Genomic DNA, 25,333 nt, shown 5'->3' with positions numbered 1-25,333 from the left:
GCCGGCGCCCCCGACACGTGATCTGGAACCGGCTGTGTCGCTTGGTGACTCGGTCTGTCCGTCCGTCCGCGGGTGCCATCATGGCGGACGCGGCCAGTCAGGTGCTCCTGGGCTCCGGTCTCACCATCCTGTCCCAGCCGCTCATGTACGTGAAAGTGCTCATCCAGGTAGGAGTCGTCGCCCTGCCCTTCCCCGCCTGCGTCCTGTCGGGTCGCCACCGCCCTCGGCGCCCGGGGATTGGCTCCGCGTCCCAGGCCTTCACCCTCGGGCGATGCTGCCCTTTCCTCCCCTCTGGGACAACTTCCACGGCCTCGCGGCCCCTCTCGGGAACATCCCGGGGCTCGCCGCGGGCAGGCCCGCTCCCTCTCTGCAGCCAACTGCCACCCTGCCCTTCCTTCCCCGGTGGCTCTTCTCAACTTTGTTTTTCTGCCCTGAGGTGGATCCTGGCCGGTCGCCACCGAGGGCTTCCCAACCCTTTCCCTGCCGTCCCTCTGAAATTTACATTGACCTCTCCTCGTCCTCTCCTTCTCAATCGCGAGGCGTGAAACAGTCGTGTAAGGACAGATTCGAAATCCCAGGGAAGCCAGCATCTCGTTGTTTTTATTCGCCTTTTCTTTCTATGTTGCCGTTTCTACTTCTATTCCGTTGAGAGACTTTAACACCGGATACGCGGGTCGACACAAGGAGCTCATTGAGAAGTGATAATGAAGTCAGATTTCCTAGGGATCCATTGAGCGCTTGCACAGCAGCAGCCCCGTGGGGGTTCGTGACAATGAAAATCACGTTGGTCAGAGCTGGAAATCAGTTCTGTTTAGAGTTTAGTGAGGTTAAACGGAACATCACACTCCCAGTTCTCTCTCTTGCCTCCCTTTAGTTTACTTTCTAATCTGCTATAAACTAGTTAGTATGTGATATTTTATATTCACGGGTAAGGAGGCCTCCTTTAGCTGGTGATGGTATTTTCAATTTGCTGTTCTAAGTTTCCCTGTGATGAGCAGGCTGTTTTTTAAGCATTTATTGGCAGTTGACATACTTACCTTGTGTCACGTAAGGAAGCAGGCCTTAGAATCCCTGTCCTCACTGTTTACCATTCTGGAAAAAAAAAAAAAAAAAAGCAAGATTCTGGGATAGACCTCGTTTTTGAATTGTTACTCATACAAATTATTGCCATGTTGACTGGTATGTGTTCAGATTTTCGTGTAAAAGTTGTGAAACTGAAAAAAGTGAAATCTTTGTCTAAAACAGAGAGGCACATTTGGGGCTAAATTGCATGAGATGAGTGACAGCATTTTGCAGAACATGTATGACCCCACTATTCAATAGATCTTAAAAGGACAGTGTTTTTCAGTGACATTCAGTGCTCTTACCTCAACAGTTTGATACCCTAAATTCTGATTTCACAATATCTGTGTGTTGCCAAGTATCTCAGGGGGTTGGTGAAATTCCCAAATGCTGTTTTCAAAGTTGCATGGTAGCTCTTTTCAGTAAGTTCTGAGGGGAGTTCTAGCACAGATGAAGGGATGCAACAACAGAGAGCCCAAACTGCTCTACTCTTGTTTTTTTCTCAAGTATCCCTTTGGCACTACAATTCCTGAATATATTGCGTAAATAAAATGGCAATCATTCATTTTTATGACTTTCTGTATATTGCTAATGAGTCTGTACATTTAACATGGACTTAGCTTGTAATTATTTTCATAAGTGAATTACCTAGCTGTATGCATTTGCCTTTATTGTCCAGGCAGGCAGTTGATGATGGCTCAGTGAATATTTTCTCATTTTATTCAAACATAGAAAATGTAAAGCTGGATGGTGGTGGCATATGCCTTTAATCCCAGCACTCAGGAGGCAGAGGCAGGTGGATCTCTGTGAGTTCAAGGCCAGCCTGGTCCACAGAGCTAGTTCCAGGACAGGCTCCAAAGCTACAGAGAATCCCTGTCTAGAAAAAACCAAAAAAGAAAAAAAAATTGTCACCCTTATCAGTAAACTAGGCTTTCCTGAAACAATGGTTTCCTTGTTCTATTTTCAGTTTGATAATCTTCGTTACATGGTTTATTCTGTAGACTTCAACTCAAAGGGCAGTTTGGAGTTTATTGAACCCAGTCTTAATCTATACAACAGACAAGAGACTGATAAGGGTGGTACTTCACCAAAGCCTTAAACGTAAACTGCGTTTTTATTTGTAAAAATTATGGGGCTAAGAAGGTCTCTTTCTGATAGAGGCATGGAGCATAAGGATGGACATGGGGTTCATTTTTCAGCACCAAACACAAAAAACATTGAGCCTGATTTTTTTTTTTTTCAAGACCTTGCAGTCAAAGTATCCTTGGGGTTTTGCTTAGTGTTGATGCTTTCCTTTGTTTTTAAAGGTGGGATATGAGCCTCTTCCTCCAACAATAGGACGAAATATTTTTGGGCGACAAGTATGTCAGCTTCCTGGTCTCTTTTGTTATGGTAGGTGCCTTTGATTTATTTGGGATGGATGACATTGAAGACTGATGGGCTGGAGTAACTGAAGGAAAATACGTAGCAGGCCTGCTGCCTTGAAATGTCTTGAAACGGTGTTCTTGGACTGGAACCTAAATCTCTGACTTGTGTTCTTAGCTCAGCACATTGCAAGCATCGATGGGAGGCGTGGGTTGTTCACAGGCTTAACTCCAAGACTGTGTTCGGGAGTCCTTGGAACTGTGGTCCATGGGAAAGTTTTACAGGTAAGAGGAATCAGTTGATGTTCTCATACCTTTTGGTTGCCTTTTATGCACAATTTATTCCACTGATAAAGAGCAATTTCAAAGATAAACGTAAAACCTGGCATTTTTCTCTTGAAAGACATTTTCTCTGTATTGATTAATAACTGACTGATGGAAGACAGAATTTCTCTGGGAAGCATAGACTGGCCTCAGACTTGCTTAGTAGCCCAGGCTGGCCTTGAATTTAATTCTGGCTTCTGAGTGCAGGGATCATGAGTGGTTGCCCATATGCCTATTTTGAAAACATTTTCTTGAAATGCCCACTCTTCCCCAAGAAACAAAGGAAATTTGTGCAGTTGAAGTAATTGACTTTGATACATTCAAACTTCTTCCTTTAAAACAGATTCTGAATAGAAATTAGTTCCATTCACCTATACAGTTTGAGGTTTTTTTCAATTTTTATTATTATTTATTTGTTTATTGTAGGAGAAGAAAACTAGGTAAAACATCTTTTTCTTCTGGAGTTATTTTTAAATTACTAGTATTATCTTAGTGACATGTTTCCTATTAAAAATATTGGAAAGAAGCAAGAGCTACTGCTAAGCATAGTGGTATATGCTTGTAATCCTAGCATTTAAGAGGAAGAAGGATCAGGAGTTCAAAGCCAGCCTCAGTTACATCCTGAGTTAACAGGCCAGCCTGGGCTGCATAAGACCTTATCTCCAAAAGCAAAGCACAGCACAATTGAGGTGGCTCAGCAGGTGGGGATGCCATGATGACTTGAATCTGGTCCCAGAACTCACATGATAGAAGGCAGGAACTGGCACCTGCAAGTTCTCTTCCAATTTTCTGTATGTGTGTGTGCCATACAAACACACATATAAAAATGAACTGCACAGCTGAGGTACAGGTCAGTGGTGGGGTTCTCATCTAGCATGTACAAGGCTCTGGTTTTTATCTCCAGCACCTGGAAAAGGGGAACTTAGCAGGAAGAGTCTACATACAAAGTCAGGGATGGTGGTAGTTTTCCACACTGTGGGCCATGGCTGTATGGATGCTTGCCTCACTATTTGTACATTTCTGCTTTTGTTCACTTTTCTATGTATCTCAGGGTTTTTGTTGTTGTTGGATTTGGTTTTGTCTATATGTGATGTGTGTTCCTGTTTGTGTGTGTGTGCACATGTTTGAGCAAATGAGTCATGGTGTGCATGTGAAGGTCAAAGAACAACCTCTAGTGTGGGTCCTCACCTTCCACCTTGTTTGAAACAGGGTCACTTTATTCACTATTGTATACTCCAGGTTAGCTGGCCCATAGGCTCTTGGGGAATTCTATGTCAGCCTCCCATCTTTCTGTAGGAGCATGAAGGTTGCAGATGACTGGAGTGTTGTTGTACCTAACTTTACATGTGTTCTTGGGAGTCTAACTCGGGTTCTCATGTTTGTGCAACAAAGGCTTTTCCTACTGAGATGTCTCCCTAGGGTTGTGTATGTGTTACATTGCATATTTTTAAAAAATGTTTTTTTCATTGCTTGAATTTTTTTTTTTTTTTTTTACTTATTTTTTTGAGACAGGTTTTGCTATGTCAACCAGGCTGACCTTGAATTCAGAGAGATCCATATGTCTTTGCCTCCTGAGTGCTGGGATTAAAGGTGTGTGCTACCACACCTGGCCTCATTGCATGCATTTTTTTAAAGTTAAAAACAAAAAAATTAAAAAATCTGATCAATGCATGTAGTAAACTGTTTTTGGAATCATCAGTCCCAGGGCCCCATGCTGCAGTGGAGTGGAGTCTAAGCCCATACCTCTCAAGGTTCCTCTCATCACATGTGCCATGCCTTGTGCTGGGTCTTTGGTCCTGGTGCCAGCTGGTGTAAATTGGTAGCATGGAGGATGGCCATGGCAAGGAAAGTGGTCTCAGACTTACTGTGTAGGCTGGTCAGGGCCTCCTGCAGCTTCTGCCAGTGCTGGTCCCGTTGGACTCAGGGTTAGTTACTTCCAAGTGCTCAAAATGGTGAAATGCAGCAGCTGGGTGGCGTGGCTTATGTATAGTGTGTATCTGCCCACCTAGGCTCCTGACACTGGTCTGCAGAAGGGTGTTGGGCACCCTACTAGAGCACCTGAGGCTAAAGAGCTGTAGAAGGTTGCTTGTCAACGTTGTGAAAGGTATTCTTAGAGTTAGGAAAGTTTCCAGAGATTTTATAAACTTTTTTGTTTTTTGTTTTCGAGACAGGGTTTTCTGTGAAACAGTCCTGGCTATATTGGAACTCGCTTTGTAGACCAGTCTGGCCTCAAACTCAGAGATCCACCTGGCTCTGCCTCCCGAGTGCTAGGCTTAAAGGCATGTGCCACCACTGCCTGGCAAGATTTTATAAACTTGAATGATCCAGCTGAAGTGAGCAATTCCTGAATTCTAAGTTTAACCACCGTTATGATTTTTACCAGACTTCCATCATCCTAAAGGCCTTCCTGGATAGGCCTAGCTTCACCAGGACCTCCCTTTGTGCCCTGCAGCCTTTCAAGGGCTGGGTGTTATATTGTACACAGAAGGCAGCCACTGATGTGACATTCCAGGTCCTGGCAACAGGAACCTGACTTGAAGGTGCTGAGCTATGCCTAAGGTCCCCTGGACACACACATATAGGTAGCCATTAGCCTGGGAGAAATCTATGGACCCAGATGTGCAAAAAAGCCTGCAGAGGTGGAGCAGTGGGTTGCAAGATGTCTTCAGAAGAACATGTTCCCAATCTGAAGGGGAAAAGTATTTTTAACAAAAATCTCAATCTTTTCGATTTTACCAATAGAGGACTCAGGAGCCAGATGCTGGCATGGAAGCCTGCTTACCTAGAGAGGCAGAGAAAGCACCCAACTGACCTTCCTTCTCAGCCTTCTCAAACCCCTCAAACTCGGTGTCCTTCCCTATCTCCTATGCATCTCTCTATCCATCTTCCTGACTCCCTGTTACTCTCTGTGGGTTTTTTCTTGTTTACTTCCTGTCAACTGGTTGTTTTGCTTACCTCTTGACCTGTGGTTGACTTTATTTAATCCTCTTTACAATATTCAAGCAGAAATACTCTTGGATTAAAGGTGTGTGCTAGGGCTGAGCCACATCATAACTAGAAACAGGTTTTTCCAGAAAATAAAGAAATCTCGGGGTTCACAGTGTGATCAAATATCCTCCACTAGAAAAGCCCATACCCTTAGCTTCTTGGGCCTACTACCCACTCTTGTAAGCATATCCCAGGAGTCTTGTGCATCCTCATATATCCTAACAACAACTAAAGCATTGTTGCCACTGTATTCCCTAAACCACAGTCAGCTGGGAAGACCCTAGGATAGTCAGCATCATTGGCTGTCAGGAGTCTGTGGTGTACAGGCTTGAGTAATGAGGAGACTTCTTTTGGGGTGGGCAGAGGAATAGGGTTTAAGACAGAATCTCTCTACCAAGCTGGCCTCTGATTCACAGAGATCCCCTTGCTTCTGCTTCCTGAGTGCTGGAATTAAAAGTGTGTTCCACCACATCTAGCTGTAATTCTTTTTGCAAAAGAAAGTATTGCTGGTTTTTATCCAATAAGACTAGAAAATAAAACTGGGTTTGGTCTACCAGGAGTAAGAGTTCAAGGTCATTATTGGCCATGAGACCTGTCTCTAAGTAAGGAGAAGAGATCAAAAGAGGCAAAAAAAAAAAAAAAAAAAAAAAAGGCAAATTGTGGTCTATGCATGTGTTCTAGCCCATTTTCTATTTTCTTCCTCCCCTCCACAGCCCAACATTAACTCACTTTCAGCCCTCACTATCCTGGAATTCGCTGTGTAGACCAGACTAACCTCAAACTCACAGAGAACTGCCTGCCTCTGCCTCCTGAGTGCATTTTCTATTTGTAAAATGTACCAGAAGCCGTATTTCCTCATGCAGTGTAATCTGGGGTTTCTAATAGTCACATTCTTTTCTCCAGTCCCTCTTGTTTATTTTAGAAGCAGTCACATACAAAAGGAAAATGAGGTGATAACTCAGACTGAGTACCAATTCTATGTTGTTTTAGCTTATAAAGAGAAGAATCTTGCCCTAATTTGGTGTTTCTGCTTTTTCCATGAGAAGAGTAGGAACTGGGCTGTGGTTTTAACAATTCTCTATTAAATATGTATATTTAGTAAATAATGACCTTGGAGAGTTTTGTTGTTATTGTTAATTACACACACACACCCCTTATTTTTCTTGTTTGGTTTTTCAAGACAGGGTTTCTCTGTGTAGCTTTTGGAGCCTGCTTGGAACTCACTCTGTAGACCAGGCTGGCCTCAATCACAGAGATTCACCTGCCTCTGCCTCCCGAGTGCTAGGATTAAAGGTGTGCGCCACCACAACCCGGCACCACCTTATATTTCTTTGCACTACTGGGGATTGAACCAAAAACATAAAGTGGAGGGATTAGGGATATAACTCAGTTGGTAGAGTGTTGCCTGGCATGTGCAAAGCCCTGGGTTCCATTCTCACCACCACATAAACTGGTGTGTTAGTATATGCTGATAATCCCAGCACTTGAGAAGTACAGGCAAAAGGATCAGAAGTTAATGACCATTGTTGGCGTTCTCTTCTTAAGAGGTCAAAGCTAGGGGCTAGAGAGATAGCTCAGAGTACTGGCTGCTCTTCCAGAGATCCTGAGTTCAATTCCCAGCAACCATAGGGTGGCTCACAATCATCCGTAATGAGATCTGGTACCCTCTTCTGGCCTGCAGGCATACATTCAGACAGAACACTGTATACATAACAAATAAATAAATCTTTAAAAAAAAAAAAAAAAAGGTCAAAGCTAGTTAGCTTGTATTACATGAAGCCCTTATCTTAAAAAAACAAAAAGTTTTCAAACCAGCCTATGTTGCCAAGACTTGGATGACTAAGGCAGAGGAATTACCATGTGTTCAAGGTTCAAGGTCATCCTGGGCTAGGTAACTAGATCTTGTCTCCAAACTTCTACCCTCCCCTGTGCCTCCCACAAAAAAGAGTTTTCAGGAGCATTTGCGAATTCCTCCAGGTGTTTGATACGTTCAACTTTGCAGTAATGCCACCTTAGAGACATTTATTTCCAGTTGATTAATGTGGAGTAGAAATTAGGAGATTTGCAGAAGAAAATCAGTGCTTTTCATTTTCTGTCCATACCCTCTCTAACAGGACACGTTAATAACTCTAATTATCCTTTATTTCTATTTCTTCTCTAGCATTACCAGGAGTGTGAGAAACCCGAGGTACGATGACGCTGCTTTCTATGTGAGCCCCTGTCTCTGGCACATTCCTGCTGTCTGACCCTCTGTGGGAGAAAAGCCAGGACTCTTCCTTTCCTCTCAGTGGCTTGGTGGCTTATGGGGTAGCCATGAGTTTAAAGACTTCTATTTAAAACTATCAAGATTTCTGTCTTTGTTTTTGATTTCCAGGAGTTAGTATCTGGAAATGTACAAAAGGAAGGCTCATCTTCCTTTGACCAAGTTATCAAAGAGGTAAGGGATGAATTTACCCCTTGTTATTGAACCAGAATCATGAGTCCTATGCTTCCAGGTCTGTTCCCAAGTGAAATTAAATCTTCAGTTTAAATTGAACTTTTCTGTCTAATAACCCAAAAGAAAAACATGGCCTGCTGTTGGGAACAGGTGCTGCTCACTCTATCGTTAAAACTGAGGCAGTTTTTACCTTTGTTCTTTTTTATGTGTGAATGTTTCGCTTGCTTATATGCCTGCCTGAGACCTGCAGAAGCCGCTAGAGTATTTTTTTGGAACTGGTGTTACAGAAAGTTAGGAACTGTGTGTGGCTACTGGGAGCCAAACCTAGAACAGCAACCAGTATTCTTAACCACTGAGCCATCTGTCCAGCCCCTATTTCATTTTTTGTTGTTGTTATTTATTTTGACAGTCTATTTTGTAGCCCAGTGTGGCCCTGAACTCACAATCCTCCTGCCTCAGCTTCCCCCTCTCCAGTGTGGAATTGTAGGGATATACCACCATGCCCAGCTTTGGAAGTCTTCCAGTGGTGTTGAAAACATGTAGCAAGTAATTTTTGTATTTTTATCTTTTAGTTATTTATTTTATTGAGACAGGGTTTGTCTGTATAGCCCTGGCTGTCCTGGAATTCTCTCTGTAGATCAGGGTGTCCTCAAATTCACAGAGATCTGCCTGCCTCTGCCTCCTGAGTGCTGGGATTAAAGGGTACACTGTACCCAGCACAGAGAAGTTTTATATGTTGGTTCCTATTCTCCCAGAGAAGCTTTTTTTTTTTTTTTTTTTTTTTGGTTTTTCGAGACAGGGTTTCTCTGTAGCTTTGGAGTCTGTCCTGGAACTCGCTTTGTAGACCAGGCTGGCCTTGAACTCACAGAGATCCACCTGCCTCTGCCTCCTGAATGCTGGGATTACAGGCGTGCACCACCACCGCCTGGCCTTTTTTTTTTTTCTTCCAGAGCTGAGGACCGAACCCAGGGCCTTGCAAGCGCTCTACCACTGAGCTAAATCCCCAACCCAGAGAAGCTTTTGTGCTATTACTCTGAGGCTGAAATGCTCCTGTTACTTGTGTCTTATCCCCATGCTTGGCTTTCAGAACCTCTCTAGGCTGGAGATGTAGTTTAGTGGTATATATAGCTTTTCCAAAGCTTCAGCGTGGTTCATTTCCCATACTCAGAGTAAAATTCAGATTCTTTGACCATAAAGATAATAAGATAGAAGCTCTAAGGCTCCACAGTTGAAGGATTGTTGTCCCTAAGATGATAGTACATATCTAAAGCCTAACATCTTTCTAGTGTGGATACTCATCATCGTGAGAGAAACTGAATAATCCAATAGCAGGCCTCAGCCAGACCTGCTGGCTCAGGCCTGTAATCCCGGTTGTTTTGGGAGGTTGAAGCAGGAGGAGCTTGGTCTACAGAGTAAGTTCAAAGCCAGCCTGAACAACTTAATGAAACAGACACTGTATGAAAAAAGTAGTAAGGGGACCAGGGATATGGCTTGTTAGTAGAGCACTTACCTAGCACATGTGAGGCCCTGGGTTAATTCCCACTACTACCAAATGAGTGAATGAATCCAGCTCTGGTAAGTTATTCAGACAGGTAGCCCTCTCTCTTGTGCATATAATTGGGAAAAATAACAAAGTCTCTTTTTCAGAGAGATTTCAAAAAGTTACTGTAACAGAAGGTTGAAATCCATGAAAGGTATAATGAAATGGCAAAATATTACATTAATCCCATTGGAGCTAGCTTCCTGACACCAAAACAGGAAAGCTTTGGTGCCTAGTCCTTTGCCCTGTACTGAGTGACCACCCACATTCCTTACAGAAATATGAGTGTCATTTATTTAGATTTCAGAAGTGTGTTTTGATTGTTTCTAGACAACTCGGGAGATGATTGCTCGTTCTGCTGCTGCCCTCATTACACATCCCTTCCACGGTATGTTTGCAGTTGACAGCATAAAATGATCTCATTTCTTTATTCTGTAGCTTGATCTTTCTGTAGCTTAACATGGGCATTGACTGCAAAGCTGTGCCTTCATATTTTTTGTTCACTGGCCTAGCTGTCTTTTTCCAGATAGCAAAGTGTCTTTAGGTGAAAAAAAACTTGTAGGGTTATCAAAATAAATCTCAACGTAGTTGGTGGGTTTTGCTTAATTTGTTTTACATTTATTTTGGCAGAGGAGGGGCAGGCATTCCACAGCATATATGTAAAAAACAATTGGGAATCCATTTTCTCCTTCTACAACTTAGGATCAAACTCAGGTTGTGGGGCTTGTCAGCAGGCATCTTTACTGACTGTCTCACTGATTCTTAACATAGTTCTTAAAACAGTCTTGTCTCTGTCTACAGTGATCACTCTGAGATCTATGGTACAGTTCATTGGCAGAGAGTCCAAGTACTGGTAAGTGTTTGGGTTTGTTTTTCTTTTTCTATTTATGTGTGTGTGTGTGTGTGTGTGTGTGTGTGTGTGTGTGTGTGTGTGTGTCTGCTTGTCTGTATATGCACCACATGCAGTCAGTGCTTATGAAGGCCAGAAGAGGTGTCAGAGCCCCTGGAACTGGAGTTAGAGACAGTTGTGAGCCACCATTTCAAGTGCTGGGACCTGAACCTGTGTCCTGCAAGAGCAGCAAGTGCTCTTAAGCACTGAGCATCATTCCAGCCAAATGCACTCTGAACTATATATATACACTACACCCTCCATAGTCTTTTTGGTTTGGTTTGGTTTGGTTTTTCAGGACAGGGTTTCTGTGTGTAGCCTTTGCTGTGCTGGAACTCACTTTGTAGATCATGCTGGCCTCAGACTCAGAGAGATTATCTGCTTCTGCCTCCAAAGAGCTGAGATTAAAGGCGTGCACTACCATCCTTCAGCTGCCCCTTTTTAAAATGTGTGTGGGTGTTTGCCTTCTTGTATGTCTATGCACCTCATGCATGTCTAGTGCCTACAGAAGCCAGAAAACAACATCCGATCCCCTGAGACTTGAGTTAGACAGAAGGTTGTGAGCTGCCATGTGGGTGCTGGGAATTGAACCCAGGTCCTCTGGAAGAGCAGCCAATGCTCTTAACAACTGAGCCATCTCTGCAGCCAATAGCTTCATTTTCTAATGGAATTTAACTACTTTACAAGAGTGAACAAGTGCTAGAAAATTGTGAGGAAAGGGAGTGATAAAGTTGACTTTGGCAGCGTGATTATTAGGCAGGTGTTATGGGTCACTTTGGGAGGTGCAGGCAGGAGTCCACAACATAATGATATTTATACCACCTTGGGCTAAATGAAACCCTCGTGTGGGGGGGTGGGGGTGACATAATTCCCTTCTCAAAGCTCAAGTGATCTCTCTGTCCTTTACCTTTTATCATTGCTTAGCGGGCTGTGTGACTCCATATTAACCATCTACCGGGAAGAAGGCGTCGTAGGATTTTTTGCGTGAGTAAATGTTAGGTTTTCCTGTAAGTGATTTTTGTGTTAGTAGAAAAGCTTCCTTGAAAATAAGGGTAATGAGTCTTTAATTTTGAGAAAAAAATGTTCTCTCAGGGTTTACTTTATGTTAAGCTGTGTGCAGACTTCTACTCAGTTTAATTTCTCTTTGTAAAGATCCCACACCTTTGCTTTTTTTTTTTTTTTTCTAGATATTTTATGTGCTTGAAATAAGGACTTGTTTTTTTGTTTTTGTTTTTGTTTTTTTTAAAGCAAGGTCTCTTATAGCCCAGACTGACTTCAGACTGCATGAGGATGACTTTGAACTCTTGATCTTCCTGCACCTCTACCTCTGAGTGCATGTGTGGAAGTCAGGGGAGAACTTGAGAGAATCAGTTTTCTCTTTCCATGCCTGGATTCCAGGAATGACTTGGGCTGTCCGGCTCTGTGACAAGAGCCCTTGCTTGCAGAGCTGTTGGACCAGGCCTTGCTTTTTTTGTTTGCTTTGTTTTGTTTTTGAGATAGTGTCTCAAGCTCACAGAGATCTACCTGCCTCTGCCTCCCATGTGCTGGGATTAAAGGTATTTAACACCATGTCTTATTTGTTTGCTTTTTTAAATAAATAATTTGAGGTTCAAACCTTTATAATAAGTTCCTTTACAATACAGTTAGTAAAGTAAGAATACTGATTTTTAAAAAACAGAAAAATCAGGTTGGGGATTTAGCTCAGTGGTAGGAGCGCTCGCCTAGCAAGCACAAGACCCTGGGTTCGATCCTCAGCTCAAAAAAAAAAAAAAAAATCATAACATGTATTTTTCTTACTCTAGAATAAGCATTTGCAAGGCTTTACTTTGAAAGAGTTTAAGCTACTGTACTTAACTAACAGAAATTTACTGTGGGCAGTGAAATGGTCATTTCAGTGTCTCCGTGATTGATTGATGCTAGAAATCAATACAAGTCTTTTGCACATGCTCTATACCACTTAGCTATACTAGTAACCCCATATTCCTTTTTCTTTGCTTTTCTTTTTTTTTTAAATTGTTATTTTATATGGATGGATGTTTTGGTTGCATGTTTGTGCTGAGGCCACCATGTGTGGAAGCCAGAACATGGTGTCAGAGCCCCTAGAACTGGAATCAGACATGGATGTGGCCACCATGGAGCTGCTAGGAATAGAACCTGGGTCCTCTGGATGAGCCAGCTCTCCAGCCCCTAAATTTATTTATTTATTTAGTATCATAAATATTCTAACAAATACAAGGGACGGTTTATCATTAGTCTCATTATAAAAATTTATTTGCCAGGTAGTGGTGGCGCAAGCCTATAATCCCAGCACTCGGGAGGCAGAGGCAGGTGGATCTCTGTGAGTTTGAGGCTAGCCTGGTCTACAGAGCTAGTCTAAGACAGGCTCCAAAGCTACAGAGAAACCTTGTCTCGGGGTGGGGGAGTGGGGGGGGATTATTTGTTTGTATGTGCACAGATATGCACGCATAAGCACCAGTGTGTATGTGCACCATGTGCATGCAGTGCCAGCAGAAGTCAGAAGAGAAAATCAGGGGCTGGAGAGATGGCTCAGAGTTAAGAGCACTGTTTGCTCTTCTAAAGGTCCCGAGTTCAATTCCCAGCAACCACGTGGTAGCTCACAACCATCTGTAATGAAATCTGGTGCCCACTTCTGGCCTGCTGAGATATGTTCAGACAGAACACTGTATACATAATAAATAAATAAATCTTTAAAAAAAAAAGAAGAGAAAATCAGACCCCATGTAGGGGCTGGGAGCTAAACTAGGGTCTTAGGCAAATGTAGGTGAACTTTTCTTTTTCGTATGCCAGTTCCTAGATACCCAACACGGAGACTTAATATTCATTATTAATGCTCAGCCAATAGCATAGTCATAGTTCAGGCTTATTACTAGCTAGCTCTTATAACTTAAATTAACTCATTTCTATCAGTCTACATTCTGCCACATGATATTACCTCTCTTTCATCTTGCACCTCCTGTTTCCTCCCTCTCTCTCCATGGTGACTCCTCTGACCCTGCCCTCTTCTTCCCAGCATTCTCTCTGCTTCTAAAATCCTGCCTAGCCAATCAGCCTTTTATTAACAGTGAGAGCAACACACTTCAAAAGTGTACAGAAGGATTATTCCACAGCAGTAAGTGCTCTGAACCACTGAGCCATCTCTCTAGCCTCAGTCTCATTTTTAAAAAGCATTAATGAGCCTACAGGAGAAACTTGTGTTTCCTGGGTTTGAGTGACCTGGTTTGAATAACACTGGGAATATTCACTTGCAGACGGAAGAGCAGAGTTTAAATGCCAGTTCTGTCACTTTTTTTTAAAAGACATGGTTTCATATGCTCCAGTCTGGCCTGGAACTCTGTGTAGAGCAAGGAGTACCTTGAACTCCTGCACCTCCTGCCTCTGTCTACTGATTGCTGGAGTTACAGGCGCGGACCACTACACCCAGTCTGTATAGTACCGGGGAATCAAACTTAGGGTCTCACGCTTCAAGCACTCTTATCAACTGAGCTATAGCCTTGGCCTCTGGAAACATGCTTTTGATATCTCTCTGTCTGTGTTTGGATCATTTTCACTATGTTTTGTTGTTTGTTGTTGTTTTTGTCGTCCCCCCCCCCCAATCTTTTGCCCTGCCAAATTTGAGTATCAAATAGTTTAGTAAAACCGTGTTAAGTCTCCTCTCCAAGCACCTCGTAGATCTTTGGCCGTCCCTGTTATGGTGACTAATAATAAAGTGAGCCGTTGGCTGTAGTTCACAGAGGGTTACAGTGACTGTATTCTAAAAGTGGGAACAAAAGTCATCACAGGTTGGCATCAGTACAGTTGTTGACCAGACTGAACTTGGAATGAGGGCTACATTCTGGGGTTTGATGCCCGTTCAGTCCCCTAGAATGTTTTTTGTTTTTGTTTTGTTTTGTTTTTTTGGAGCTAAGGACTGAACCCAGGGCCTTGTGCTTGCTAGGCAAAGCACTCTACCACTGAGCTAAATCCCCAACTCCCCCCCCCCCCGCCCCAGAATGTTTTTAAAGCTCTTAACTCTTGAGAAGTTTTTGTATTGTACTGAGTAGACCATCTGTTTACTGATCATAGTTTCTTGCTGCTTACTATGTCTTCATATAGGGGTCTAATTCCTCGCCTCCTAGGTGACATCATTTCCTTGTGGCTCTGTAACTCACTGGCTTATCTCATCAATACCTATGCACTGGACAGTGGGGTAGGTTATGACCTTGGTAAGATATGCTGGTGAGGGCTTTCTTTGTATTTACCTAGCCACCATTTTAACTATAAGATGGCAGTTGCTTATATGCCAGACAGAACATTATACAGTAAAAATTATCATTTGAGTTTTTAAAGGCTGGTGGTATGATCATGCTATTTCCTATAGAGGATCACCTAGAAATTCCTTCGGGTCTGATTGAGTGTGCCCATGGACACAGGGCTTTGAGGTTTTGGTTTGGTTTGGTTTTGATACCTAATTTTAAAGCACACAGTACAAAGAGAATAGTCATTTGGTATGTTTGAGGGTTTTCCACATCTCCTGGGGTATGAAGGGGCTCCTAGAAATCTTAGCCTCAAAGGTTTTGAAGGTGTGAGTTCTTTTGTGTATAGTGTAAACAAGACTTCCCACATTACCCATCACATTTTCTTTTGTTTTTCAAATATTGAGGCTAGTACATTTCTTCCTACATCATCCTAGGGTGGTAGGAATTTGTCAGTAGTGATTGATTGAGGACAATCAATTTGGAAATCTTTTTTTTTTTTTTAAATTTTTTAAGATTTACTTATTTTATGTATATGAGTGCTCTATCTGCATATACACCTACATGCCAGAAGAGAGCATCAGATCCCATTATAGATGGCTGTGAACCACCATGTGGTTACTGGGAATTGAACTCAGAACCTCTGGAAGAGTTGCCAGTGCTCTTAACTGCTTAGCCATCTCTCCAGCCTCTGGAAATCTTTTGAAAGGATCTCACCATGTCAGTCATTTTGACTGCCAGGTTTTGGTTTTTTTTTTTTGTTAAGATGGAGTCCAACTACACAGCCCTGGTTTGCCTGAATTCATATAGACGAGGCTGGCCTTGAGATCCACTTGTATCTGTCTTTCAAGGGCTAGGTATAAGGCATGGACCACCAGCCTTGACTGCCACTTTTTTATATTCATTGTAGATGTTTGTTTTTATTCTTAAACTTCATTTTCATGCTACCAGGCTGATAATTTAGAAACAGAGTTTACTGGTATGCTTGTGAGTTTAAACTTAATATCTGCTTTGTGTATGATTCATTCTGATAGAGGCTCTTTTCCTATTTTAGGTCTCTACCATGAATGAAATGAAAAGTTATTCCCAAGCTGTCACAGGAGTGAGTTTCTTAATCCTCTTAATCTTCTAGGAATAGTTGGTTGTGTTTTGTTTTTTGTTTTTTTCTTTTAAATCTGGCCTGTTTGATAACTGTTTTAAAGCTGCTAGATGTCTCCCTGGAAATGTCCATCAAATCATTATTCTTTGTCAGAGGTAATAATATAGTTGCTACTCAAAGCAACATTTACCCCATGTGGTTTTTTGTGTTACTCAGCTTTCCCAGGGTAGTGGGGCAGCCGTACATTGTGTCCTTCACTTCCCACTTAGAGAATGGAACCCTTTGTACTTAAACATCTATTTTGGCGTACATGTGGAGGGAGGTAGGAAGACTTTTGGAAGTCGGTTCTCTCCTTCCCCTAGGTTGGTTCTGAGGCTTGAACTCAGGTCATCAGTGTTGGCAACTTTTGCTGTAAGGCTATCTCACCTGCCTTGGAAAACTGCTTCAGCTTCCCATGTAGTTGAGATGGCTAGCACTCATCATTACCCCAGCTGAAAATGGGGCTTCTGAAATAGTTGCCATTGTCTTTAAGAGGGTGCTCACATTCTCTTCAGGGGTACTTTGAAATGCTTTATTTGTATTAGTTTAAAACTTTTTCTCCTAAGTAAGTAGTCTACTTTTATTTGACTGAGACCTTAATCCTAAGATAAGAAAAATCTCCTGGCCTTTTGATAAATTTTGGATATAGAAGTATATTGTGGCAAAAGAGGAGCCTCTGGGCTCAAAACTCTGTAGAAGCATTCCAAGGTTGCTGAGAATGCAGGAGTGCTGTTGGAGTGTTTGAGCACTATAGCACTGTGCCTCTGGGGAGAGAGAAGGGGGTAAGGAAGATTGAGAATGGTTTGGTAACTCAGCTGTCTTCTTGCTGTTTTGCAGTTCTTTGCCAGCATGTTGACATATCCCTTTGTGCTTGTATCTAATCTTATGGCTGTCAACAACTGTGGGTAAGTACTTCTTGTTTTTTGGCTGGTGCATGTGCAAGCCAGAAGTCAATGTGCTTGGTGTTTTCCCCAATGGCTCTCTATTTTATTTACAAAAGTAGGGCGTCTCACTGAACCCAGAGCTCACCAATTCAGCTGGTCTAGTTAGACAACTTGCCATGGGGATCATCTGCCTCTGCCTACTAAGTGCAGATTATAGGGGTGTACACTATGCAGTCTGAATTGTTGAATGGGTGCAGGGTGTGCAAACCCTAATTCTAGGGTTTGCACAGCCAATGTTTCACCCGCTGAGCCTTCTCCCCAGCCTTGTATTTGTGTTTATTTTTGCAGTCATGGAGGACTGAAACCAAGGCGTCACATGTGCTAGGCATATAGACTCTACTAGCTAGTTGCAGCCCCAGTCCCCCTACTTGGCATTTTTTATCTTGGTCATCTGCCCCACCCCCATATGACTGGAGTTATAGATAGTTGTAAGCCACCATGTGGGGCCTGGGAATCAAAGCTGGGTCCTCTGCAAGAGCAGCAAGTGCTCTTAACTGATGAGCCATCTCTCCACCCCCTAAGATTTTATTACTAGTTATGTGTGTGCGCCTGTCTGCGTAGGGGTTTGTATAAATGAGTGCAAGTGCCCGAGGAGGCCAGGAGAGTGTCAGATCCCCTGGGGCTGGAGTTACAAGTGATTGTAAGCCATCTGAAATGGGTGCTTTGAACTGAACCCAGGTCCTCTGGAAGAGCAGTATGTACTCTTAACCACTGAACCATCTCTCTAGCCATCAGTTTCTATTTTTAAGCAGCTACCTCATATCTTTCTGGGGTATAGAAACTACATAAAATTTCTATAGTGTGTATGTGTATATAGAGATATACATTGATTGCATTGTGTGTTTGTGTGTGGGGTAAATGTGTGTACATGTGGAGGCCAGAGATCAACCTCAAATGTTATTATTCCTCAGGTGCCATCTACCTTGTTTTTTAGATAAGTTCTCTCATTAGTTGGCTTAGATCTCTCAAATTCATCTAGATTAGCTGACCAGTGAGCCCCAGGGAGTTGCCTGTCTCCACCTGTCTAACACTGGGCTATTTTAGAGAACACCATTGATTTCCAATTTCCAGGTGTCAAGTGGCTCTACCACATTAGGCAAAAATTTTGCTTCTTGGATTAACTTAAAACTCTATTCCATGGATTCATCCATGGTAGTGTGTGCCTTAATTCTAATACTTAGGAGGTGGAGGCAGGAAGTCAGGTATTTGAAGCTAAGCTTAGATGCACAGAAAGTTTAAGGCCATGGGGGCTCCATGAGATCCTGTGTAACAGGCTGGAGAAATAGCTCAGCACACTGCTCTTCCAGAGGACTATGTCTGGTGTCTGTAACTCCAGCTCCAGGGGATCCAATGTCCCTATCCTGGTCTCTGTGGCACCCACACACAAATGTATATATATATCACCTATACATAATAAAACCTTACAAAAGAAAACCTCTAAAACATTTCTAACTTAATAACTGATTTAATATGTCATTTAGACATGTTACTGTTTTCAAACAAAAATTGAAATAGCTATATGGAATTTTTAGCTAAAAGTTTGACTATCATATTTGTTTTCTGATTTTTAGAACAGTCTCCATGTTTTAACCTAGCACATACTTTAAAATGAGTTAAATAGCTTGTCCTAGTGATGAGCATCTTTAACACTAACACTCAGGAGGCAAAACTAGTAGATTTCTGAGTTTGAGGCTAGCTAAGGTCAGCTAGCCGCTGTAACTCCAGATCTGTGAGCTCTGGGATCCTCTTCTGGCCTCCTCAAACACCTGGCAAGCACATGGTGCACAGTCATTCACATAGGCCAAACAAGCTTTTTTTTTTTTTTTTTTTTTTTTTTTAAGGGTTAGTTAAAGAGGAAGTAATTATGGATTATATTCAGATAGGAAAGTGTGGTCAGCAGTGTGGTCATATCTGTTATCATAGCTAGATTCTTTATGAGGAGAGTTCATTTAAAAATCCCTTTTTACTGATGGTTAGTCATATAGTTGTTCATTTATTCACTAATAGAAAATCTAAAAGTATCACAAAATAAAACCAAGCCATGATTCTGGGAAAGAGTTCACTAGGGATGAGGGGGGTTGATAGAGATGGAAGGGAAATAAGAGGTGTGTGGGAGCCGGGCAGTGGTGGCTCACGCCTTTAATCCCAGCACTTGGGAAGCAGAGACAGGCGTATCTCTGTGAGTTCAAGGCCAGCCTAGTCTGCAGAGCTAGTTCCAGGACAGCCAGGGCAACACAGAGAAACCTTGTCTTGAAAAAAAATTTTTTTAAAGGTCTGAGGAAGAGGATATACATGTATGAAATTGTCAGATAACAAAATCAGGTTTCTGTTTGTCTGTTGATTTGAAACCTAACTATAGGATAGTTGGTCTTCATCAGGTGTAATTTGTCTCATAAAAACTATCTCAGGAACCTATGCTGAAAATTTTTGCCAAAAAGTCTCTTGAAAATGTTTGTAAGTAACCAATCTTTTCAATTTCAGGCTTGCTGGTGGATCTCCTCCTTACTCCCCAATATATACTTCTTGGATAGATTGCTGGTGCATGCTACAAAAAGCGGTATTTTTATCTCTCATTTTGTTTTTGTTCTCTTAAATAATATGTCTTGAATACTGATACTAACTCATTCTTTAACTACTAATCAGTATAACCTTTACAGTGTTATGTATGTCCCTCGGGCATAACAGCACAACATGCTACTTAGAAATCACCAACTGGAGTAAAGAAGGACAAATCCCTGCATGTTAACCAAGACATTTGAGTGATTGAATGAAGATACAAATGAGGTTCTCCTGGTTATTGAAGTAATAGCCTGATTGCAAACTTGCCTTTATTTGGGTGCAGGGGATTGAACCTAGGACTTCACACAGACTAACCACATGCTCTTTGCACTGAACTCAGCCCAGCATACTTGCCTTTCTGTAACTCCTCAGAACCTCTTACACACTGCTTTTCGCACAGTTAGAAGTGAAGACTGAAAATAAGACATCACTTACTTTATTGGACAAAACGCTGTCAACATGATACTAACAGGACTAGTGGCTTGCTTTCTGTTTGTTAGTAGATGACTTTGTCAGGGTTGTATCATTGACCGAACACTTTTGATCCATCTAGACGAAGTTGTATGAGGAACTGAGATAATGGGCTGCCCACTGACTTTAGCGAGGGATCACTTAAAACGGCCATCAGTTTACAGATGGTTTTGAGTGGCAAGCCCTTTTTAAAGGATTTCAGAGAAGGGCCATAAAGAAGCTCTTTGTTGCGTTACTTCACAGAGCCCTGGATACAGATGAGAAAAGCTTTGTTCACAGAACTGGGGCTCCCCCAGACTGGACTCTGGATGAAAAGGTCCAGTTGTTGCTATGGTTACTTTTGCTCACTTTCATGCCAGCTGAATCCAAGCTAGAATCTTTGAATGAGTTTAATATAAACTTACCGCGAATGTTATGATTTCCTTCTGAGTTTTATACCCCTTTCTTGTCTTAATTTGTTGATTATTATTATTTTTGTCTTGTTTTTGCTTTCTGGTATGCTGAAACCCACACCAGAAAGCAAAAACAAGACAAAATAATAATAGTCAAACCCAGAGCTTTTTAAATAATAGGCAAGAGCTCTGATACTGCTACATTCCAGTAACTGTTTTCAGTTTCTTTTTGTGGTGTTGCACATGTGTGGGAAACACTTCACCTTTGAGCTACATCCCCAGCTCTTCTCCAGCCCAGATTTTACTGGGTTTGGATTTTTTGTTTGTTTGTTTGTTTGAGCTGAGGATCGAACCCAGGGCCTTGTGCTTGCTAGGCGAGCGCTCTACCCCTGAGCTAAATCCCCAGCCTGATTTTACTGTTTTTATAGGACAGTCTACTAGTGTAGTCCCATTTCTAACTAATGCCCTGTTCCAGAAGGGAAGAATGTAGAAAATGGATTAATTTGCCAGACAAACTTTAGCTGGGAAACCATTGATCCTGTATGTGCTTAGGAAAACGGCAAAAACTGTATTAGTCATCTGCAGTGTTATCAGATAGCATGCAAAGTTTGCCATGACATTCTCAAAATAGCCCTGTGAAGATGGGTGCTATTTTCTACACTGCCTTTTCACATATGAAGAAGTAGGTGCTAAGAAGAGCTTAATATGCAAGGCAGTGGTGGCACACGCCTTTAATCCCAGGACTTGGGAGGCTGAGGCAGGCAGATCTCTGAGTTTGAGGACAGCCAGGACTACACAGTGAAACCCTGTCTCAAAAAAAAAAAAAGGAGCTTAATGAAAGTTCTATAACCCAGAGTCACTCATCCTACTGATGGGTCCTGTCCTAGGCATTTCAGCCACATCTAGAAATGTGTCCCTTTTGAGTACTAATTTGGATTGGCCACTTTCATCTTCATGCTAGACTTTATTTCTGTTTTGTTTTTTTGTTTTTGTTTTTCTTTTCCAGGGAAATATGAGCCGAGGAAACAGCTTGTTTTTCCGGAAGGTTCCCTTTGGGAAGACATACTGTTGTGACCTGAGGATGTTAATTTGAAGATGTGGGGCTGGGACAGTGACATTTCTATAGTCCCATTGCACAGAATTATGGGAGAGAATGTTGATTTCTATACAGTGTGGCGCGCTTTTTTAATAATCATTTAATCTTGGGAAAATGGAGGTGATTGGTGTCTGCCTTTTTTGTTCTTTTTCCTAGTACAACATCATTTACCACTGGTATTCCCTGTTAGTTATTTGAAATGGGACATTTTTTCTCCAAATTCTTGTTTTAAACATAAAATAGAAGTATTTTCCTAAAGGAACAAGTAGGTTGTAATATAGATTTGAGTCTCATGTTAGGGCTTTGTCAAATGAAAAATAGAATCCCAATAAGAAGGAAATCATTCCATAAAAGCTGAGAAATAAAGAAGGCATACCATGTGGGAGTTTATGAATTACCTTGAGTAGATATATGCTAGAGTCAGCAGCAACCACCAGTCTACCTCCCACCGTGCTTCCAAGCAGTTGACCTCTCACCTCTCAGTGCTGTTGAGTTACTGTAGAAGATACCTGCAGAGGTCTCCATGCCTTCTGTTACTCTAGAAGAGAACACGGTCAACACTGACAAAGAAAAAGGACAGTTACAGAGGCTTAAGCAAGATTTGGAAAGGAAATAGATGGCCTTTCACTCCAAAGAAGCTCTTGATTTCCTGTCACACAAGAAGCAGATACTGCAGCACAGTACCCTAAGTGCTTAGTACCCACCAGCCCCTAAGGTCTTGTCTTCACTGTGGTCCGTTGCATATAAGCTTCTGCTCCTAAGTTTGTTTCCCTTTTGTTACTGCAGAAGGTGAGTCGTTTGGTTTTCATTTCTGATGACACCGTTGGAAAGTGTATTTATAACTCCTTATCTGGTAATGTGGACCAAAGTCCACGTGGTTCCTAGGATATTGCCCAGCTCGCATGTCATACCCTCAGTTAGGCATGTTAAAAACACTCACTGGAGGAAAGTTCTCAACTCAAGCATAAAGCTCCTATTTACTCAGGCCTTTTAACATCAGCTTAAATGCTCCTAAGATGGGAAAGCCTCAACTGTCGCTTGTTTAAGTAATTCACTGGTACTTTGCCAAATGAGTGAGCACTAATTGCTGCTTTTAGACTTCTATCAATGTGGCAGAGTCCATGATGATAGGTAATGTGAGCATGCAGGGTCTTCTCCCGCTCAGGGTTTAGGGATACAACCTGAAGCTCATGAGTAGCTTAGCTTGAAATGTCTTTGTCAAAAGTACTTTGTCTCAAAAGTAATGTAAATTTTATATTCTATTCAATATTACCTGCATCTGTTTTAATATAAAAAGTGTTTTTGCATTACCTACTCTTTTCTCCCCAAAAACCCGTCAAGTAAAGATGATCTAGGAAAATGCACCATGTTTCTCTCCTGTGACTTCTATGCACATCCACACCTAGCCCTTCTGAGACTTTGGCTGGCTGATGAGAAACAGTCTACCACCAGAGGGCAGCAGGACTTTGGTCTTGCCTTTCTCAGTGAACATGGAAGTCTCCTATATAGGGCTGAGGAGTAACTGTGTGGTGAGCAATTACCTAACGGGAACAAGTGCCTGGATCTTTCTATATCCACGATCATAAAAATGGAGGCAGTGATACAAACCTGTAGTCCCAACACCTGGGCAATACAGTCAGGAAGGTCAGGAGTTCACAGATCACCCTGTCTTGGCAAGTATAAGGCTAACCTAAACTACATATAAAATGCTATCTCATTGGGCAGTGGTGGCTCATGCCTGTAATCCCAGCACTTGGGAGGCAGAGCCAGGTGGATCTCTGTGAGTTTGAGGCCAGCCTGGGCTACCAAGTGAGTTCCAGGACAGGCACAAAGCTACACAGAGAAACCCTGTCTCGGGGGAAAAAAAAAAAAAAAAACAAATACTAGCCGGGCGGTGGTGGCACGCACCTTTATCCCAGCACTTGGGAGGCAGAGGCAGGTGGATCTACATAGTGAGCTGAAAGCCAACCAAGATTCCATAGTGAGACCATATCAAAAAACAGAAGAACTAGTTCAGCCATTTCAGTCCTGATTAATTCATCTGTGGGTTCAGTTGGGAGTCCTATAACCCCTTTGGTCTGTCATAAAATGTATGGTTAGCAGGGTATGGTTGCTTACACCTATAACCCTGACAGTTTGGGAGATTGAAGCAGAGCAGATCAAAACTTTGAGGGTAGCCTGGGTTATATAGACCCTACCTAAAATAAACAGTAATGATGCCTCGTGCCTGAAAGGCCAACACTCAAAAGGCTGAGGCAGGAGAATTGCAGTGAGTTCTGGACCCTAACACTATCTCCAAAAACAAAAGCATTTCAGTAGCCTGAAGTCCTTTGTTGTGAGACAAGCTCTACAGCTTCTTAGATTGTCTTTGACTCTGTGATCTTTCCGTCTCGGCCTCCCAGGTGTGAGATCACAAGCATGAGCCAGAGCTGGCTCCAAATGACCTGGTTTAGTGTAGCTGAGACAGGGTTTTGCTATGTAGCCCAGGCTGTCCTTAGCCTCCCATTTGCTGGTATTCAAAGTATGGAACACCGTGCTCAGCTCCTCATTGGGCTTTCTAGAAAAACTAGCTGGAATAGGCTGAAGAGACCTCAGCAGTTAAGACTCACTATTGCAGGGGACCTGAATTCACTTAGCAGCACTCCAACTGGGCAACTCACGACTATCTGTAACTCTAGTGCCAGAGGGCCCAACACTTTTCTTCTGGCCTCTGTGAATGCCTGCACTCATGTACACCTACACATAATTTAAAATACATCTTTTAAAAAGGAAATAGGCCATATGTGGTGGTGTACACTTTTAATCCCAGCACTCTGGAAGCAGAGGCAGGTGGATCTCTTGGTTTGAGGCCTGCCTGGTCTACATAGTTCCAGGACAGCAAGAGCAATGAGTGATAACCTATCTCAAAACCAAAAGACAATGGGATGGGGGCGCTTATATTTGTCAATAAACCTCCTCAGCTGAGTTTGATCCTGGAGACTAACGTGACAGGAGAGGGGACTGCAAGCTGTCTGCCAACTCCCACACATCATGGCATCCACATGGACATACACAAAAATAGTTGACTAAAAAACAAACAAACAAAAAGCATACAAAAATAATTTTAGGCTGGGCGGTGGTGGCGCATGCCTGTAATCCCAGCACTCGGGAGGCAGAGGCAGGCGGATCTCTGTGAGTTCGAGGCCAGCCTGGTCTACAGAGCTAGTCTAGGACAGGCTCCAAAGCTACAGAGAAACCCTGTCTTGAAAAACCAAAAAGAAAGAAAGAAAGAGAGAGAGAGAGAGAGAGAAAGGAAAAGAAAGAAAAAAAGAAAGAAAGCAGCTGGCTGAGTAGCAGTTAGCAATAAATGGCGGGTTTAAAGGGACTGAAGCAGGGGACTGGCAGGAAGAGAGCAGCACTGCAGTTACAGCTGCCACACTTGCCCTGTCAGTATCTGCACTTCAGGTGAGCCCAGCCTGGAGTTTCAGAGCTGGAGTCAGCCGTGCTCGACCTCCAAGGCGTCCAACCCCCTGAGACAAAACCTGCATTTCCAGTCACGAGCCAGAGCCTGTTAGCAGAGTGGGAGCATTTTAGAGATCTTGCTTCCACAGAATAACTGGCAGTAGGCATTGGGCGCTGTGGTGGATTGTCACAGTGGCTGGTGTAGGTGAGACAATGACTCACACAGCAGTTAGAGGCGTGCACGTGCCTCATCTACACCGTAGCTCGAGACAAGGTCCCACTATGTGCCTTTGCTGGCCTGAAACCCACTGCATGGATGAGACTGGCCTTGAACCTGCGGAGATCCACTTGCCTCTGCTTCCTGAATACTAGGATTAAAGGCATGCAGCACTGTGCCTGGATCTTTAAAAAAAAACAAACTTTAGTTTGGAGCTG

At 42.6% G+C, this 25,333-nt stretch overlaps 1 protein-coding gene across 1 annotated transcript; it reads left to right on the top strand.

Moving 5' to 3' along the window:
• Mtch2 (mitochondrial carrier 2) lies at positions 1–22,821 on the top strand. The gene is made up of 13 exons (XM_036184539.1): positions 1–167; positions 2,370–2,454; positions 2,605–2,711; positions 7,900–7,926; positions 8,113–8,175; positions 10,046–10,103; positions 10,517–10,568; positions 11,529–11,588; positions 14,718–14,811; positions 15,912–15,959; positions 16,833–16,900; positions 19,421–19,496; positions 21,368–22,821. Exons 1-13 carry the CDS (start codon positions 81–83, stop codon positions 21,452–21,454), a joined length of 912 nt encoding a protein of 303 aa, XP_036040432.1. The 5' UTR covers positions 1–80; the 3' UTR covers positions 21,455–22,821.
• Positions 22,822–25,333: the final 2,512 nt, after the last annotated feature.

The sequence above is a fragment of the Onychomys torridus genome, chromosome 4, assembly GCF_903995425.1.
Source record: "Onychomys torridus chromosome 4, mOncTor1.1, whole genome shotgun sequence".
NCBI classification, from domain to species: domain Eukaryota; kingdom Metazoa; phylum Chordata; class Mammalia; order Rodentia; family Cricetidae; genus Onychomys; species Onychomys torridus.
This window is presented reverse-complemented; position numbering and strand designations above follow the sequence as displayed.